Source organism: Gymnoscopelus microlampas (assembly GCF_963454915.1).
Source record: "Gymnoscopelus microlampas genome assembly, chromosome: 14".
Lineage (NCBI taxonomy): Eukaryota > Metazoa > Chordata > Actinopteri > Myctophiformes > Myctophidae > Gymnoscopelus > Gymnoscopelus microlampas.
The window spans coordinates 12,600,243-12,620,442 of NC_139951.1; the positions used below are offsets into that span (position 1 = coordinate 12,600,243).

Consider the following 20,200-nt stretch of genomic DNA (forward strand, 5'->3'; position numbering starts at 1 on the left):
GTTTCGTTGCGCGCATACTGGCTGCACGCAGCCAGTATGACGTCGTCTGTTAAGGGGTCTATAGGGGAGAATAACTTGGTAAAACTATTTTATTGGTGCCTGTCGTCACAAATTAACCCATTAATACCTGGAACGCATCTGTGTCACTTTAGATTTCTTTGGCTATTCAAAAATAGCAGATATACAAGCTCATAGCGCGGCACCGAGTGCCGCGCTATGAGCTTGTAGATCTGCTATTTTTGAAAAATCTTGAAAAATGTTTTTTTAGATTTTTTTCAAAAAACTGTTAGGATTTAGAAAACATTTTAAAGAATGGCCTCAGGTCTTAATGGGTTAAACTAAATCACTCAAACATTTTACACTTTTTATTAGGGCTGTCAAAAAAAATCGATTCATGAATAAATCGCGATTCTTAATGCCACGATTTTAAAAATCGATTCAAAATATTAAAATCGATTTTTTTTTTTTTTTAATTTAATTTTTTTTTTTTTTTTTTTTAATTTTTTTTTTTTTTTTTTATAAAATCGCAATAAATCGCAGAATCGAATATCAATTAATCGCAGAATCGCAATTTTAATCGAATCGGCACCCTAGAAAATCGCAATAAATCGCAGAATCGCAATTTTAATCGAATCGGCACCCTAGAAAATCGCAATAAATCGCAGAATCGAATCGAATATCAATTAATCGCAGAATCGCAATTTTAATCGAATCGGCACCCTAGGAATCGATTTTGAATCGAATCGTGAGGTAAGTGAATCGTGACACCCCTACTTTTTATTGTATTTATTTTTTCAAATTTAGAATAGCCTATATGTGTTTTACCCCTTTTTCTCCCCAATTTAGTCGTTATGCCAACTGATTCCTCCCCACACACATTTCTGTGTTGTCACGGTTTAAGTTTACGTGGATGTACTAAGGAAAAATGCTGGTGCAGAAAGCACGAAGGAGCTGGCCAGATGTATGGAGAACCGAGATGACTGGAGACTCCGATGGCGGGCTCGCCTGAGGACGACGTACTGACGCTCCTCACCTGCCAGTGAGGAGCCCCCACTGGGAGGATGCAGAGCCTTCGCCCTATACTCCTCCTGCCCAACACTCCCCGTTGACAGGTGCCGCCCCCAGCCTGTAGGATTACAATCACCCTCCCCGCCCCGGCTTCCCTCCCCAGAACACGGGCCAATTGTGTTCACATAGGCGCCCGATGCACCGCGGTAAATATTTGACACTTTCTAACACGAGACCGATCTGAATTGTGTTTTCCAAGAAATCAACTATATTTTCCAGATGAAAAACAAGGAAATGCACTGTGTGTGTATGTGCGTGTGTGTGTGTGCGCGCGCGTTTTTGAAGGTAGTATTGATCAACCTTCAAAAACACCCCAATATCCCTCTTTATTTCTCGTCCCTTCTCTTCTTGGTGTACACTCATCCAGGCTGTACTTCATCTGGGTTTAACTTTAACCCTTTAAGACCTGATGTCTCCTAAATCTCAACAGTATTCTGAAAAACGTATGTTTCTATATCAGTGGTGGTCAATCTTTTTAATGTCAAGGACTCCCAAAATTATATGTATTTGGCCGCGGACCCCCATCAAAATATTTTGTTCCAGAGACCCCCAGAAGCAAAGATTTGAGTTAAAAATGTTCACTTTAAAAATATATATATTCAAAGATTTGCACACATTTTCACGATTTTTCAAAAATAGCAGATCTACAAGTTCGTAGCGCGGCACTCGGTGCCACGCTATGAGCTTGTATATCGGCTATTTTTGAATAGCCTAAAGTGTAAAATAATGCTTTTCAGCTCAAATCTAAAAATGACACAGTTCCAGGTCTTAATGGGTTAAACAAAAAGTTAACAAAGTTTTACCTTTGTAGTTTAGCTCAACACATCCCCAAACGTTCTATCGTGTCCGTTTCTTCAGTCTGAAACGTCAAAACGTGAACTGCTGCTCTCCCTATATTGTTTTCGAACAGACATTTGCAATTAAATGTAACAAAGGCTCTACTGCGGTCTCTCTGGCCAGACCCCCTCTCCCACGGATTAATTGCAATTTCAATACCTGGAGTTCAAGGTGAGAAAAACAGTAACTTTCTTGTGCTGGAGGCAGGCAATTAATCTCCATTGTATTGTCTCACTTGCTGTACAGTACGTCTTTTTTCACAGACTCAAAGAAAAGAAACGATGCTTTCGTGTCACGCTGCGACGCGTCGTGAGCTTGTCGATTGGCTATTTTCGGCGAAGAGATTTAGTTTCGAGGGGGAAAAAGGAGGACACCTTGTATAGCCCCCCGGGGGACACCGGTCAACTAAATAAATAGGGTTTAAGTGGTTAAATGATCAGTTTACCATTCAGGCGTTTAGCAGACGACAAGTGTGAATAAGAGTATGTGTGTGCGTGTGGTCCAACCAGTCGACTTCAAAGTTGGCGTCATAGACTGGCCCCCAATTGCTATGATAATGGGTTCTGCACTAAGTACTTTGACAACGCGTACGACAGGTATTGCATAACTGGAGGGGCGTGCGATCCCAACGGGCATCGTTCCCAATGGCATCGTCCTAGTTTAAGGAAGGAGAGAGGTGTGCTGGGGCGGTGAGGTGGGGTCTTGTTACTGCCCTGGGCAATTGGGAGTGAGGAGAGACAAGAGTCTAGGATACTATTTCCCAAACAGTGGGCCGGGATCCATCTTTGTGTTGCGGACCAATCTTTATGGGTCGCAAGTTTCCTACATTTAAAATATATATATATATATATATTTCAAAAGATTTAAAAACAAAAACTTTTCATCAATTAAAAACAACAATTCCAACATTTTTCAAAAATATCTCATAAATGTAATGAAAAAACTAATAATTTCCATAAATATATATATTTTTTTAAGTTTAGCGACAAGTTGTGAGCTTGTAGATTGGCTATTTTCAATAGTTTGGGTCCCGGGCAATCGTCAAAGGGTGTTTTAGGGTCCCTTTACTTTGTATTACTTTCATCGACTGACAGGCATCATAGTACTGACATCAACAAAAATGACAGACGCCATGGCGTCCGAGATCCATATGGAAGCCACTTCGATATTAGCCCTTTAACCCCGATTCTACAAATGTCTTCTAAATCCCAACAGTATTCTGAAAAAAACGTATGTTTCTATATCAGTGGTGCTCAAACTTGTTTCCTTGCGCTATGAGCTTGTATATCTGCTATTTTTGAATAGCCAAATTGTAAAATAATGCTTTTTAGCTCAAATCAAGAAGTGACACAGATGCGTTCCAGGTCTTAATGAGTTAGACTCTGTGTTGACCATGTCACCCAGACCTAGTCAATAACAGTTTGACCTCAGAAAACCACAATTTATCATTATCGGGGAGAAAGAAAAGAGAAAGAGAGAGGACTGCCGAACAACAAATGAGGTCAGGTGGAGGCAGGGTCAAGGTTCAAAAATGAGTGTTATACAAGGCAAGCGTTATGCAACACACGAGAAGTCGGACGAACTTTCAGTGCAGCTTCAGAAGGCCAACGTCACGTACAAAATGTCATGTGCTTTAATCCCTGAAGACTGAATACAGGTTGTTGTTGGGTAAATGTCATGACCCTAGTGCCTTTCCAGACAGCGTCATTGCACGACAGAGAACAGTCAAAACAATGTTTTGAAAATACTGTATATTTTATTTAGAAGCTATGTAAGCCATCTATTTTTGCGTATTTTCATGCGTGCACTGATGACATAATCAACATCTAGGTTGAAATCCCGGGGCCAATCTGGCGAACGAATCAACAACCACTAAAACCATGGAATGGTCATCTAGATAAATGTGACAAGCGATGTATGATGATGAGCAACTACAGCATATTGTGAAGTAATGTTGACGTTTTAAACACATGGTTGGTCTCTAAGGTGAAACAGCAAACTACATAAGTACTGTACGTTTGTGAATGTCCTATTGGCGTTCACAGAGATCAGATAATGTTGCTATCTGGTGGGAACCTCATATGTCCAAAACTGTTTTTTCAGGAAAGGCCAAAAAAAAGAACCTGTGTTCCAATAGATCCAATCGTAGTTATCATTTTGTCACAAGCTCTACTAATACTTTTCATTGGTTAAAGTAGTAATTTATACAGCCCACAGACACACTTAACCACTTTCACCGCGTTGTGAGCTTGTAGATGTGATTTTGTGTGACACTTTAGTATCACGAAGTAGAGCATTAATTTACAAAAACTAAAAACATTTAAAAAAAGTTGAAATATTATGTAGATATTTCTGACCAACAGCAACGATATGATATTGGTTGGCCAGTTGTCCTTACCTTCCATGACGTAGACCAGAGAGCCCACATCTCCCTCCTTGATGATGCAGGCGTCTGGGCCGTACTCCACCGGGTACATGCAGTCCACTATCTCCTGGATCTGAGACAACTCCAAGTTCTTCATGAAGTCGTTGTCCAGGATGGCCTCCTTGATCAGACCCTTGGACCTGGGAGGAGAGGAGAAGAGAGGAGAGGAGAGGTCATATTTTATTTTCTGATTAGGTATATTTAGTAGCTATAATTATTTCATTATTAGAATCATTTGTACCCCTTTTTTTCCAAGCTATTTAGTCATTATGCCAAATAGGCTCTATGCACAGCAGCCATATTGGAAAGAAATTCACAGGTCAAATAGAGTCAGGGTGCTGATATTGTGCATGTTGGCTCACTGGAAACAAAGTGTGGTCCAGGCCCCTCATGATTCCTTGAGGGGGTTCCAAATGGCCCATTGGTTCCATTTATTTTGTACACTCTCAGAGTTATGGGGGTCCTTGAAATTGAAAGGTTTGAGAACCACTGTGCAACACTAAATGGAACAGAGCCTTCATTAGTATCATTGGTAACACCTGTGAAGGAAGTCAAGAAGAGGCCCAATTCTTTTTCAGTATGGCTGCTGTGCATAGAGCCTATTAAACCCCCCCCCCCCTTCACTCTTCCAGTTCAACACCCCCCACTGAATACTCCAGTCCCAGTCCCTAAAAATGTTACTAAGGTTACTGTACTTGAGTACTGTACTTAGTTACTTTCCACCAATGAGAGCAGAACATCCTATCCGTCGGTCGCTCTTCCATTCTCTGCATGTCTCTCACTCACTCACACACACACACACACACACACACACACACACACACACACACACACACACACACACACACACACACACACACACACACACACACACACACAGAGTTTAAATCCCTCCTCAGTCTCTCTTTCTGACAAAGCCTAGTATTTCTCTCATCCGTATCTCTGTTTCTCTATCTCTGTGTGTGTATAACCAAACAAATTTCGCTGACAAGAATAACAGTCTCTGTAATACCGTGCCCAAACTACATGCTATGCGCCGCGTTGAGAACTTGTAGATCTGCTGTTTTCGGTGCGCGACACCGGCGAGCAACCTAACATTCAAGCATTACAAAAGGCATTGGGACCAGGCCTGGTATCACAGCATTATACAAGTGTTTGGACAAAGCATACTCTTTGGCAGCATTGTTCTTGAAACTTTTATGCCAATAAAGCCTTTGGAATCAATAGAATTCAAAGAGGGGGGGGGGTTATAGAGTAGTTATTGTGGGGTTATTTGGACCCATATAATGAAAAATTCCGCACAGAGAGAGTGTGTGCGGGTGCGTATGCGTGTGCGTGTGCGTGCATGTGCGTGTGTGTGCGTTTGTGTCTTTGAGTCGAGTGTCAGCCCTAGAGTCTTCTGCTCACGTCTCTTCACAGCTGAAACACTAATTTCCTGTGCTCCAGACAAATATGACCCCCTCGGGAGTCTACACAGAAAGGTTCCCATAAATGGAGAGAGCATGACAGAGGGGAGAGGAGCCCGAACTTAACCTCTAGCATTTGTTAAGGTCCTTACAACATGTTTGTGGAAGCTTTTAGCTGAAAAGAAAAACCTCTGATAATTCTCTCTGATTTTCTTTGTCTCTGCAGGTTCTGAGCCTTTTTCAGCTTCAATTATAAATGACCTGTTCTGGCTTCTGGGAGAGCTTTTAACGGTGGCCATAGCTGAATGGGTATAGAAACATAACAAGGCTCGATTCCTGGCGCTGGCAATGTGTCAAGGTGTCCCTGAGGAAGACACTTAACCCTTCACTGCTCCCCCACTGCGCTCAAGTCTAACCAATTGGGCAGCAAGACAGCTGGGTGAAGATGAAAACTGAATTCCCCCTGCAGGGATCAAATGGGTCTAAACTATTATTTATTATTGAGGGAACTTTCCAAGAAGTCACTTTTATTTTATAGACTAAAGAGAAAGAGGAGATGAGTGGGACAGAGAGAGGAGAGAGAAAGAGAAAGAGAGAGGGACAAAGAGAGCAGAGGGAGAAGAGAAGAGAGGAGAGATGCATGGATCTCCACGGAAGCCACGGATATCTGCGGGGCGGGCGGATTTGGTCATACAAATTTGCATAATGAATAGCTGATCGGTTTATGGGGCTGGGGAAATAATACATAATGAGGAAATTATATTAACCCATTATGACCGGGAACGCATCTGTGACCACTTCAACCGTTATTTTATACTTTGGCTATTCAAAAATAGCAGATCTACAAGCTCATAGCGCGGCACCGAGTGCCGCGCTATGAGCTTGTAGATCTGCTATTTTTGAAAAATCTTGAAAATGTGTGCAAATCATTGAATATATTATACTCAATATGAACTCAAATATTTGCTTCTGGGGGGTCCCTGCCACTGGCACAGCGTATTTTGAGATGGGGGTCCGCGGCCAAATACAGATCATTTTGGGTGGTCTTTGACATGAAAAAGTTTGAGAACAACTGATATTGAAGCAACATACTGTACGTTTTTCAGAAAACTCTTGATTTAGAAGACATTTGTAGAATCCCCAGAAGCAAAGATTTGAGTTACAAATGTTTTCTTCAAAAAAAAAAAAAAAAAAAAAAAAAAAATATATATATATATATATATATATATATATATATATATATATATATATATATATATATATATTCAAAGATTTGCAAAAATGTTCAAGATTTTTCAAAAATAGCAGATCTACAAGCCCATGAGCTTGTATATCTGCTATTTTTGAATAGCCAAAGAAATAAAAAAATGACACCGATTCTTTCCCGGTCTTAATTTGTGTGTCTCTTCTTCCCATTCTGCGAATTCCAAGGCCGCCAGCTTCTTTTTTTCTTTGTAATGCTCATCCGCTGCCATGTCAACGTTACATGTGTGCAACAGGGCCGGCTCATTACAGTGCCTATGGCATGCGAGGCACAGCAGCAGAGCATTCCACAGATGTCATGTCCATCTCTCCAACAGGAGAGTGCACAGTGCGTAAAGCAAGGGATCAAGGGAGGAGAGAGAGAGAGACCAACAGCGAGAGGGAGAGACAGAGCAAGGGATAAGAAAGGTACCGACCAGAGTGGTGTTGCCAAGTCTGATTATTATAAGCGACCTTGGGCTTTTTTTTCTGTAAAGTTGCTTGTAAATGTTGGTTAGTTGCGGGTTGCGTTTTTTTTGGGCTTGTTTCTTTTTTTTCTATAATTTTTATCCCACGATTTTGTAACCCTTTTTTCACCCGGTGCCAATTTGCTAAGTGATCCTGGGCACTACACTCCCCCCACCAGCCTAGGGAGGCCAGGGCCGAGCTCATGCCTCCTTCAATGCATGAGAGCCAACTGACCTTCTTGCCACCTGACAGGGGGGAGTTTCCCTGGTTGGACGTAGCGCGTGGAAGGAACACGTTATTCCAACCAGTTCCCTTGCCCTCCATCAGGCGCCCCGGCTGACCAGGGGGAGGCAGTATAGTGACCAGGATTACTACATGTTTTTGTGAGGGTATTAACTACCCTAGCCCTTTCGCCAACCCCACCTAGGGTATGGGCGCTGATGACGCGGAGGAGGAGACACGCCCCCAGCGCCCACGGCGTCCCCGGCGGGAATCGAACCCAGGACCTTCTAGCTGTGAGGCGACGGCGCTACCGACTGCGCCACCGTGCCCCTACATGTTTGGGCTTGTTTCTAAAGTGTAGTTTACCTACGATCAGAATGACTTGACAGGACGTCGGAATGTGAAATTGAAGCTTGGCTTTATATAGGAATAAGTGGCATACAAAACCATGTCTTGGCATCTCTTGGCATTCACGTCTGCTCTCTGACATAGCTCAATATATATATATATATATATATATATATATATATATATATATATATATATATATATATATATATATTTCTTTTTTTTTTAAAGATTTTTGAAATTTTATTTTTATGCCTTTATTGATAGTTAAGTGAAGCTAGACAGGAAACAGGGAGAGAGAAAGGGGGGGTGACACGCAGCAAAGGCCGTCGGGATCTGGGCCCGAACCCGCGACACGCTGCCAGGCTACTTTGGAGCCCAGGCGCCCGGACCGCTAGGCCAGCGGTCAATATTAACTGAATAACAATAGAACAGAAATAGGTTTAAAGTGGTAAAACAGATTTTTATGCTAAATTAACACATTTCGCTGGGGACCCCCTTTGTGTGTGATCATGTGACCGAGTCGCTTCTTTTGGGCTTGTTTTAATAGAGCGGGTTGCTTGTTTATCTCTCAAAATCTGGCAACACTGGCACACAGAGAGAGAGAGAGAGAGAGAGAGAGAGAGAGAGAGAGAGAGAGAGAGAGAGAGAGAGAAGGATCACACACTGTACCATGGTTGTGTCCATAGTACAGTGGTTAACAGAATCCCCTCCAGAACATCAAGAACATGCAGACGTTAGACACCGTTTGAGCCGAGAGAATCTTTGGAACAAGCTTTGGTACAATCAAACAAACATGTCCCCAAGCAACAGATCATCAAAAGGTATAGATTCAATCGGGCAATAATTACTGGATTGGAAAAATCTAAAGTGAACCGTGAACCTCCCACATTCCTATTCCACACTGGCAAAAGTCAGGTTTCTTGGAACGTCACGGATGTTGTTGTGCACTGATCATGGTCTTGGAAGCGCTGTATGAGCACACATATACATAGGTTTACCCAAATCTAGGCCGGTAACTATTGAATATTTGCTTATAGATTATTCTATTCTATTCTATTACTTTTTTTGATTAATCACATAATCAAGAAGCTTTTTTCTTTTTTTGTCACAGTACATTTGCAGATTATGTGAATTTAACAAGTGGTGTAAAGTAACTGATTAATTGATTGATTGATGTACTTTATTTAGTAAGACATGAGAACAACAGTACATGGAAGTACAAATTCACAATACAAGGTCTACTAAACTGGGAGACTCATTAAGCACTGAGCTTGTTTAAAGACGCACTGAAGTGACATTTTCGGTCATTTTATTTTGAAGGTTCAGCCTGAAATGTCGGCTCAACGACTCTAAACCAATCAGAAGGTCCCATCCCTTCAGGCTATGGGACGTTGGATCTCAATCACTTCAGCCGTGCGCAACACGGCTAGTGTTTGTTTACAAGTGAGAGAGAGACGGCCAGTGAAGCACGTTTGCTACTACCTGGCTTATTTCTAACCTATAATGTTGTCAGATACATATTTTAGTGTGCAGATGAAGTTTAAAATGAGTAATACACTCATCTTCAATGAGATTCAAAACGGAGTATCTCTGTAATTAAAATCAGCTGTGTTTGAAGAACGTGCAGCTATGGGAATCAAACAGGTGCATGTAATCAAGATTCATTTATGTTCATGAAGGCTGCGTTATGTCATCACGCAGCACGTTTTCGTTTACAGGAAGTAATTAAGATTGGCTTTTTAGGGACTTTAGATGTAAAAATACACAAAAAAAAAAAAAAATTCATTTTTTTTGGCATCTATTGTTAGGTATGCCCATATGATGACCACGGATATGCTCTAAAAGTGTGAAAAACATATTTTTAGCGGCGCTAGCCGAGCGGATATTAGCCCTCTATACCTGGCTTTTGCGTCAACGTTCTGATTGGTCAGGCTCGCCAAGGTTCTGATTGGTCAGGTCCGTCAACGTTCTGATTGGTCAGGCCCGCCAAGGTTCTGATTGGTCAGGTCCGTCAACGTTCTGATTGGTCAGGCCCGTCGAGGTTCTGATTGGTCAGGTCCGTCAACGTTCTGATTGGTCGGCCCGTCGAGGTTCTGATTGGTCAGGTCCGTCAACGTTCTGATTGGTCAGGCCCGTCAAGGTTCTGATTGGTCAGGCCCGTCAACGTTCTGATTGGTCAGGCAAGGGAACTATTCATGACATCAATATTATATCATGAATACAAAATTAGATGGTTTATATAAACTGTAAAAGTCCGGAACATAAACACTCTGGGTACGGCTTATAAATTGTATAGATTATTTCATAACACATACATATCTTTCTGGTACCACATGTATACACGCGGACACACAAGTTTATTTTTTAGGTACCCACTCTATCAGCTATGACAGATCAGTTTTTGCCACTTACCTTGGAATGCATTTGGTGATTCGCTTCCAATGGCACTATTTAGTGCCACTGGAAGCCTTGAAATAAATTTACAGAGATTTAATATTGTTTCTCTAGTATTTCTCTGTGTGTACGTATGTCCGTGTCTATGTCCAGGTGTATGTCCATCCTTATGTTCGTCCTCTGTATTCTTATTAACTGGGGTATATAAACTAATATTGATATTATATATTAGATATTAATATTGAAACACAAAGGCGCCGCTACCTTCACACAGGTGTGATTTTTCATTTCACTACACCTTTAAGATGAGATCCCCATGCACACAAATCATGATGACATATAAGAGACAGACAGATATACACACTACTATACAGAACGTCATACAATCAGTTTACAGGTTACTGGTATGAAGAGTGAAAAATATGTACAAGAGACAGGGGAGGGGGGGTGGGGGGGGGGGTAGGTTAAGACTTAGACAGGGGCCATTTTCGAATTGCAGCCTCCTGAAGGTGTATCTTTATGGCAGTTTTGAAAGTGAGTAGGGTTTTACACTCCTTTACTCCTTTTGGTAGGGCATTCCACATTTTAAAACTAAGTACATTTACTCAAGTACTGTATTTGTAGGTACTGGAGTGAATACAAACAGTATTTAAAGATGTGTTTATTAGCAGGAATATGTAAACGTGAAAGCATTGCTCTTTTGATATAATCTAGTGTTCATTTTTGGTATTTAACATGGATTTTGATTCAACCCTACACTAGCAGGAATGTACAATATAGCACAACATGCATGTGAAAGCAGTGATATGCTTGTGTCAACAAACAAAAAAGGCTAAAAATAATCGTGTTAACTTCGACAAGGAGGGGGGGGGGACCATGGACCTTCTGTTTCCCAGGTGACCCCTGTACCTATTCAGCTATGGCCAGCAGTGTTGCCAGATTCTGTGAGGGAAACAAGCAACCAGGTCTAGGAAAACCAGCCAAAAAGAAGCAACTATGAGCCACATGAGTACTTTAACATGTACATCAGCTATTTGAAAATAGCCGATCTACAAACTCACAACGCGTCGCGATGCGACGCGTTGTGAGCTCGTAGATCGGCTATTTTCAAATAAAATCTTGCGGGGAAATTATAATAAGCAGATCTGGCAACCCTGATGGCCAGTGCCACCCATGTACAGTAGATGAGCTGGTATTTACTGTGCACAGGTGGTGTGGTGTGGACACAGTAATGTGAGTTCCAGTCTGCTGTTATGCTCTAGTAATCTCTTAATTGCCACCTGGTAGCCTAGAACCGCCGTCTGGCAGATCGTCTGTGTTGCGTGGACAGACTGCAGGCCTATTTGTGACCCTTGTACCGCAGCTCTCATGCACTTGGGTCAGTTCCTGCAGCGCCCCAGTGTATGTGGTTGTAAGCAACCTTTATTTTCTCTCTGTTTGTCTATCTTTTTACCATTTATCATTGGGAGTTTGTTTTGTGACCGGATTTTCTTTTTTTTTCTTTTTGCGGCAATAGTTGACTTTTATACATTTATTTTACCGGGCAGTTCCATTGAAATCAAGAATCTATTTTTTTTACAAGAGAGACCTGGACAAGGTATATACCAACATATAATAACATAAGTTGAAAGTGGTTAAAGACGGGGTGCCGTGATTTTCAGTGATTTCCCCCCCCCCCTAAAACATAATCATCAGGTATTATGGTTATACTAGGAGGAAGATTTTTTTTCAAAAAAGTGTACAGAAATTGTTAAAATTATGTTTTTATGTGGACACGTCTCCAGTTCATTAAGTATACCTGGTTCTCACCTTAGTACCTCCTCCACCACAGTCGGGGAGAGGCCTAGTCCACGGTGGTGAACAGGTACTTTACCCCTGTCACTGGGTGAAAAGAATTCAATCTGGCTCATTCTGGCTTTTTATAATCATTCCTAAGCCTTCTTGTCCACCGTTCAACAGCATCTTCTAAAGCTCTGCTTCACATGCTAAAACGCATAATGAGATGCTGCCTCTAGTAGGAGTTCATTTCACACAGGTTGCCATTGAAAAAACGTGTGAAATGCCTTTTTCGTGTGCCGTGCTATGAGCTTGTAGATCTGCTATTTTAGAAAAACTGTGAATATTTTTGTTAAACATTTTTAACAAAAATCTTTGCTTATGGAGGTCCCTTGAACAAAATATGTTGAGATGGGGGTCCGCAGCCGAATGCATATGATTCTGGGGGTCCTTGTCATGAAAAAGTTTGAGAACCACTGATATAGCAACATAGGTTTTTCAGAAAACTGTTTAGAAGACATTAGAGGGAGCACGGTGGCGCAGTCGGCAGCGCTGTCGCCTCACAGCAAGAAGGTCCTGGGTTCGATTCCCGCCGGGGACACTGTGGGCGCTGGGGGCGTGTCTCCTCCTCGGCGTCATCAGCGCCCATACCCTAGGTGGGGTTGGCGAAAGGGCCTACTCTGTGTGGAGTTTGCATGTTCTCCCCGTGTCTCCTAGGGTAGTTAATACCCTCACAAAAACATGTAGTAATCCTGGTCACTATACCGCCTCCCCCATGACAGCCGGGGCGCCTGATGGAGGGTCCTTCCGCGCGCTACGTCCAATTGGGGAAACTCCCCCCTGTCAGGTGACAAGAAGGTCAGTTGGCTCTCATGCATTGAAGGAAGCATGAGCTCGGCCCTGGCCTCCCCAGGCTGTGGGGGACTGGTGTAGCGCTGGTGTAGGGCTGGTGTAGCGCCCAGGATCACTTAGGAAATTGGCACCGGGTGAAAAAAATGGGTTACAAAAATCGCAGGATAAAAAATGTATTTAAAAAAAAGAAGACATTAGAATCGGCCCAATCTGGGAACCCAGAGCTAACTGAAAAGGAAAAAACAGCGACCTCTGCTGTTTGTGACTATGTCAGTTAACTCTGGGACAATGACGACGCAGCACATGTGCGCAAGGAAACCGGGGTTTTGGTCTGCCTTCACCGCTCCACTTCCGGGTGGTGCGACTACGTTTTCATTCCCACTAACAAAATTTCTAACACCACTTAGAAAACAACACTAACACCACTTCTCCCAGAGAACATGGATCGTTTTGGTTATAAGCCCACTTGTTTCTATGATGAAAGAGTAAGTTCAAATGTGAATATCTTTCCGTGGTTTTGTCTGCTCCGCGGACGCTATTGTTAAATTAGTTTCGGTTAGTTTCTAGGGGGGAAGGATCGGTACACACGTGAATCCCGCCCACTACATTTGATTGGGTAAAGCGCGGCCTGCTTCCTGATCTGAAGGCACGCCCACTTGTAGGCCAGTGTACACGTTATGACGAACCTTCACGACAGATTCCAACGCAGTGCAGAATCTGTTCTTGAGAGATTAGAATCGGCCACACAAATTAGAAATAGTCGCAGTGTATGAAGGAAGATATTGACAATTTTGTGATAATTAGGATTTTCTACAATACAATTGTTGTGAGTGTTTTTAGCCCAAAGACCCAACCCATCCCCACACACACACACACACACACCCCTTATAGCAGTGACTAGACGATCAATGCAATCATAATAGAACTCCCTTTTTATCAGTCACTCCCACACACACCAACTTATATCAATCACACTATCATAGCAGGCTACAAGAACCGCCCCCACGCATGCACACGCACAGCTTATATCAATCACAATTATAACAGTACTAGAAACCCCTCACACACACACACACACACACACACACACACACACACACACACACACACACACACACACACACACACACACACACACACACACACACACAGCTTACAGCAATTACATCACAATCGAATCATGGCTCTGCGAGCACTGAGCAGTAATATGAAACAGGATTTTGTTAGATGGAGGGATAGTGCTTTGTTAGGACAGAGAGGGGGGGACAGAGAAAGGGAGAGAGAAAGACTGAAAGAGAGACACAATCAGAGAGAGAGAGAGAGAGACCAGGCGAGTGAGAGAAGAAGAAAGACACTGAGAGGAATGAAGGAGAGGAGAATGAGGGGAGAGAGACCAAGAAGGAGGGAGAGATAGGAGAGAGCGAGACGGGCAGAAGAAGAGAGAGGGAGAGAGAAAGTAGAGTAGATTTATTTTGTGATACAAACAGGAAATTTGGCATGAACATTATTCAGGGTCAACTGTTTAGAAACTTTAGAAACCGGGCCATCCAACAATCTAATATGGCGGTAATTTTTTCAAGATGGCCACCAAATCAACAAGTCATATCTATATTTCTTGACGGACGGACGGACGGACGGACGGATAGTTAGATAGATACACAAAGGACAGATGGGGATGGGGTGAGAGAGACGACGGCCATCTTGAAATAAATGGATGCCATCTTTGATTTACGAGTGGCCCAGTTTCCTAAATCGAAGAGTGACCTCCAAAGATGATTTGTACCAAATCATCAATCACCATTTGAACAATTCTCCAAAATGTTTCTGTTATCTGCTTCACTTTATGGCGTGTTTTTGAAATGTTTTAACAACCAACCTACCCACCCACGCATTAGTCACTTTTAATATGCAGTATAAAGGATGACTGCATATTTGGAACTGACATATTTGAACTGAAATCATAGTGACGACACAAGTGTTGAATCAACTTGGCTTAAAAGCAGATGACACAGTGAGAATGGAGAGAGAAATCAAGCAAGCTTATACCATCTATAGGAAGAACCATTCCAAAAGAGATCCAAGGACTTCAAGCGTTACCACTTCAAGCAAGGACTTCAAGCAAGGACTTCAAGCTTTACTTCAAGAAAGGACTTCAACCTTTACCATCTATGAGAGGAACCATTCCAGAAGAGATCCAAGGACTTAATATTCTACTGGTAGTCACACTGTAACCATTCCTGTATTGTAAGGTCACACATCATTAATTAGATTCTTGGCCCATTACAGCCCATGTATAGCAGCAGGTTTGACAATGAACTGATGCTCCCGACAATGAGCAAGCAGCACGGAGACACAGAAGAACCAAGATCTACAAATAATCAACCGTTTACCAAGACTTTACCTCAATCCGAGGTAAAGAGACGTCAGCTGACTGACAAGGGAAGGAAAAGTCACATCTGTAAACAATGTGACAAGAGTTTCCGGCAGTTAACTCACCTAAAGACACACCAACGTAGCCATACCGGAGAAAAACCTTTATATTGTACACAGTGTGACAAGAGTTTCAATACGTTAGGTAGCCTGAAGACACACCAGCGCATCCACACTGGAGAAAAACCTTTTCATTGTAAACGGTGTGACAAGAGTTTCAGTCAGTCAGGTTCCCTAAAGACACACCAGCGTATCCACACTGGGGAAAAACCTTTTCATTGTAAACAGTGTGACAAGAGTTTCAGTAGATTAGACAACCTGAAGATACACCAGCGTATCCACACTGGGGAAAAACCTTTCCATTGTAAACAGTGTGACAAGAGTTTCAGTCAATTAGATAGCCTGAAGATACACCAGCGTAGCCACACTGGGGAAAAACCTTTCCATTGTAAACAGTGTGACAAGAGTTTCAGTAGATTAGATAGCCTGAAGATACACCAGCGTATCCACACTGGGGAAAAACCTTTCCATTGTAAACAGTGTGACAAGAGTTTCAGTCAGTCAGGTTACCTAAAGACACACCAGAGTATCCACACTTGGGGACAAACCTTTCCATTGTAAACAGTGTGACAAGAGTTTCAATATGTTAGGTATCCTGAATAGACACCAGTGCATCCACACTCCACAACTTTGACCACCAGAGCAGCGGTTCCCAGACGTTTTAGCTCGAGACCCAAAAGAGAAATGTTACGCGTTGTGAACCTGTAGAACGGCTAAGTTCACTACTTCATAGACATTTGTTTTCTAATTTATGGAATTTCTTTGATGTTATTTTTATTTATTCATTAATCTCTTTTGAAAAATCATTGAATTTATTATTTGTTTTTGTTCTTTTACATACTCCTAGGTAGTACAATTGAGTGCCATAATTGCCAGATTTTTAAAAACACGTCAAACACGTCATTGGCACGTTGCGCCATAGCGGTAAAAACATGTGAAACACGTTAATGGCACTCAATGAGTTAACATATTCTCTGCCATTGAAGTAGATCTAAGTCATTTCAAATCCAACCCTTGACTGCCATACATACTGACATACTGACATACAAGAATAAATTTAGTTTAATATTATGCTAGAGGGCGCTCTTCGCTAACCTATGAATGACCCCTTGACTGCGAGAGAATGATAGAAGCAAAAATGACATCATCCCCAAAAAAAGTCAGTCCATCCACTCCCATTTTATGAGATGTTGAAAAACACATCTAGCTCGGATTCCTTCTTTTTTTCAGTGGTGCCAACCACTCCTATATCTGACTTTGTCTGTGTGTCCGGGTGTATGTATGTCCAATAAACAAACATTGATGACAACACGGGTGATGACAATACGGGGCTCATCAAAGGCACCACTCTCTTCACACAGGGTGTGATTTTAAGATAACGAGCCATGTTCAACTGCCCATAACAACAGAATGGACGGTCGCAGTGAAATCTTTTTTTCCCCCCGGTGGATAGACGAGACCCTCCCCCTCCCCAGACAGCCTTTGTTTACATCCGTGTCCACATTGTGGCTTCCGTGGCTCGTCAAAATAAGGTACAAAACACCTGCAGTAGCGGAGCATGGCTGGTCTCACTACAGTCTTATACATCTTCCCTCTGACTGGTACCCCTTCTGTCACAAATAACTCCCGACACATCCGTTCTCTCAAAGTACTCCTTCCATTTCTCGAAACCAGTGAACAGGTACATTGGCCAACCAAAACCACGGGTGCAAATGTTGGCTTGACAAGTTGATGTGCGTCTCCACCCCCATAAGACACAGGTGTCTACAACCTAATTTAAACGACTTAACCCATTAAGACCTGAGGCTGATTCTACAAAATGTCTTCTATATCCCAACAGTATTCTGACAAAAACCTTATGTTTCTATATCAGTGGTGCTCAAACGTTTTCATGTCAGAGACCCCCAAAATGATATATATTTGGCCGCGGACCCCCATCTCAAAATATTTTGTCCCAGGGACCCCCAGAAGCAAAGAATAGAGTTAAAAATGTTCGCTTTAAACAATAAATATTTGCACACATTTTCAAAAATAGCAGATATACAAGCTCGTAGCGCGGCACTCGGTGCCGCGCTATGAGCTTGTATATCTGCTATTTTTGAATAGCCAAAGTGTAAAATAATGCTTTTTAGCTCAAAATGTGACACAGATGCTTCTTCAGGTCTTAATGGGTTCATTGTTCTAAGGTTCTTATGCTGTGTTCACACTGTCAGATGAAAAGCTACAGTTAACCATTCATTTTCAACGTCAGCTAGTGACATGAAGATACAAAGATACAACAAAGTTGAGCTGGTTTCAACTTCAGCTACAAAGATCCAAATCTACAAAGATGCTGTGTAGCTTTATATCTTTTGTACTATTGTATCTTGAGGATCTGCAAGAGTGAACGCAGCATAAAACATTAATTTTGTGAACTTTCTTAACACGTTCTCTGCCAGGTATTCATTCATTCATTCACCCGCTACTGCCAGAGTTCTTTAACTTATTTTGACGATTCACAGGGAGTGCACGGAAGCTACGATGCGGTCTGGGGGGAAGGGGAAGGTCTCGTCTATCCACCGGAACAATGGCCGTTCTACAAGTTCCAAAGATGATTTGTACCAAATTTCCCACTTGTATCACCATTTGAACAATTCTCCCAAAATGTTGCTGTTATCTGCTTCACTTTATGGCGTGTTTTTGAACATTTAGATGGCTATAAATAAACATAATATGGGAGTGCTATTTGGTGATTTAGTGATTGACATCACAAAAGTATAGGCAAAGATATGCTGAATATCAAAATCTGTCTAATTTCAGACAAATGAGTCTGTGCATTTGATTCCACATAATGTGCATTTGACTCCATATATGTGCATTTGACTCCATATATGTGCATTTGACTCCATATACTGTATGTGCATTTAACTCCATATATGTCCATTTGACTCCATATATGTGCATTTGACTCCATATATGTGCATTTGACTCCATATACTGTATGTGCATTTGACTCCATATATGTGCATTTGACTCCATATACTGTATGTGCATTTGACTCCATATATGTGCATTTGACTCCATATATGTGCATTTGACTCCATATATGTGCAGTTGACTCAATATATTTTCATTTGCCCCGGGGCACCCACCTCAAGGACCGTGGTCCACCGACCGGGCGACCAACCCGCCCATCCCCACAGTAGTCACTTTTAACATATCTCTGCTGTCCGGCAGGAACCAGCTCCAATCAACTCCAAAATGTTCATTTTTAAGGAAATGAAAAAAAAAGTGGAGTTAGGAGGTTTTGTTCATCATTGATAAGAACAGCTGAATGGACCTCCAAGCTCACAATGAGGTTGGAGGTCAAAAGGGGGTGGAGCCTGGAGTGAGCAAAACCAGCTAACTCCGGTGGACTTCGCTGGTTTAGCAGAACATTTGAGGATCCAATGGAGTTAGCTGGTTTTGTCAGAAGCGCTTTTTAACACATTAACCGCCAAGAACGTAGTCCTACGGTCCGTTAAATCCAACTGTTAAGCGCCGAGACCGTAGTCCTACGGTCCGGGCGTTTTTTCCTTTTTTATTATTTTTTTTTATTTCTTTCAATTTTCTAGGGGGACCATTTTCAGTGTAACACCACCGGAAGTGACCCGGAAGTAATATCCCGTTTTTTGTTTCCCGTCGGCCTCCATTCTAAGTGGGACACTAAAACCATTATAAAACCTGTGTAGTTTTTCCTCCTCGCATTTCCCATGTTAACATAAACGGTCAGAACTCAAACATGGCTGCTCCGTTTGACTCCCGGTCTGGACTAAAAGACGAAGCAACATGTGCAGGTTGTTTACAAACAGTCCATCGCGGATTCTAAAGGATTTTAACGGGGCCTATGGCGACTTGAAAAGAACAAAAAACAACAATAAAACCTTGGCACTGGTGAGTACATTATGAGATTAGCCCTTGGCGGTGGATGTGTTAATGGTTTAATATTTGTTTTACCAACACACAGACGTAATGGGTGTTCAATGGCCCTGATTTATGGGAAAACATGCTAAAGTGTCAAAATGGAGTTAGCTGGTTGCTGCCGGACAGCAACAGGATGACTGCATATTTGGAACTGACATATTTGGACTGACATCATAGTGACGACACAAGTGTTGAATCAGCTTGGCTTAAAAGCAGACGACGTAGTGAGAATGGAGAGAGAGATCAAGCAAGCCTTTACCATCTATAAAAGGAACCATTCCAGAAGAGATCCAGGACTTCAAGCTTTACAACTTCAAGCAAGGACTTCAAGCTTTACTTCAAGTAAAGATTTAAACCATTGCCATCTATAAGAGAAACCATTCCAGAAGAGATCTAAGGAATATTCTACAGGATTCCTGTATTGTAAGGTCACACATCATTAGTTCAATTCTTGGCCCATTACAGCCCATGTATAGCAGCAGGTTTGACAATGAACTGCTGCTCCCGACAATGAGCAAGCAGCACGGAGACACAGAAGAACCAAGATCTAAAAATAATCAACCGTTTACCAAGACTTTAAATCAATCCGAGGTAAAGAGACGTCAGCTGACTGACAAGGGAAGGAAACGTCACATCTGTAAACAATGTCACAAGAGTTTCAGTTGTTTTTCTATCCTGGAGAGACACCAGCGTATCCACACTGGGGAAAAACCTTTCCATTGTAAAC

The 20,200-nt window shown here is 42.1% G+C and overlaps 1 protein-coding gene across 4 annotated transcripts in view; it reads right to left on the bottom strand.

Moving 5' to 3' along the window:
- Positions 1-20,200, bottom strand: part of LOC311060482 (cGMP-dependent protein kinase 1-like) — a gene marked incomplete at its 5' end in the record, with an annotated part of 177,551 nt that overhangs the window by 135,924 nt on the left and 21,427 nt on the right. For all 4 annotated transcript variants that reach the window (XM_084078665.1, XM_084078664.1, XM_084078666.1 and 1 more), the window contains one exon: positions 4,304-4,470. In XM_084078665.1, coding sequence (XP_083934791.1) covers positions 4,304-4,470 — 167 coding nt within the window. The remainder of the gene's footprint in view (positions 1-4,303; positions 4,471-20,200) is intronic.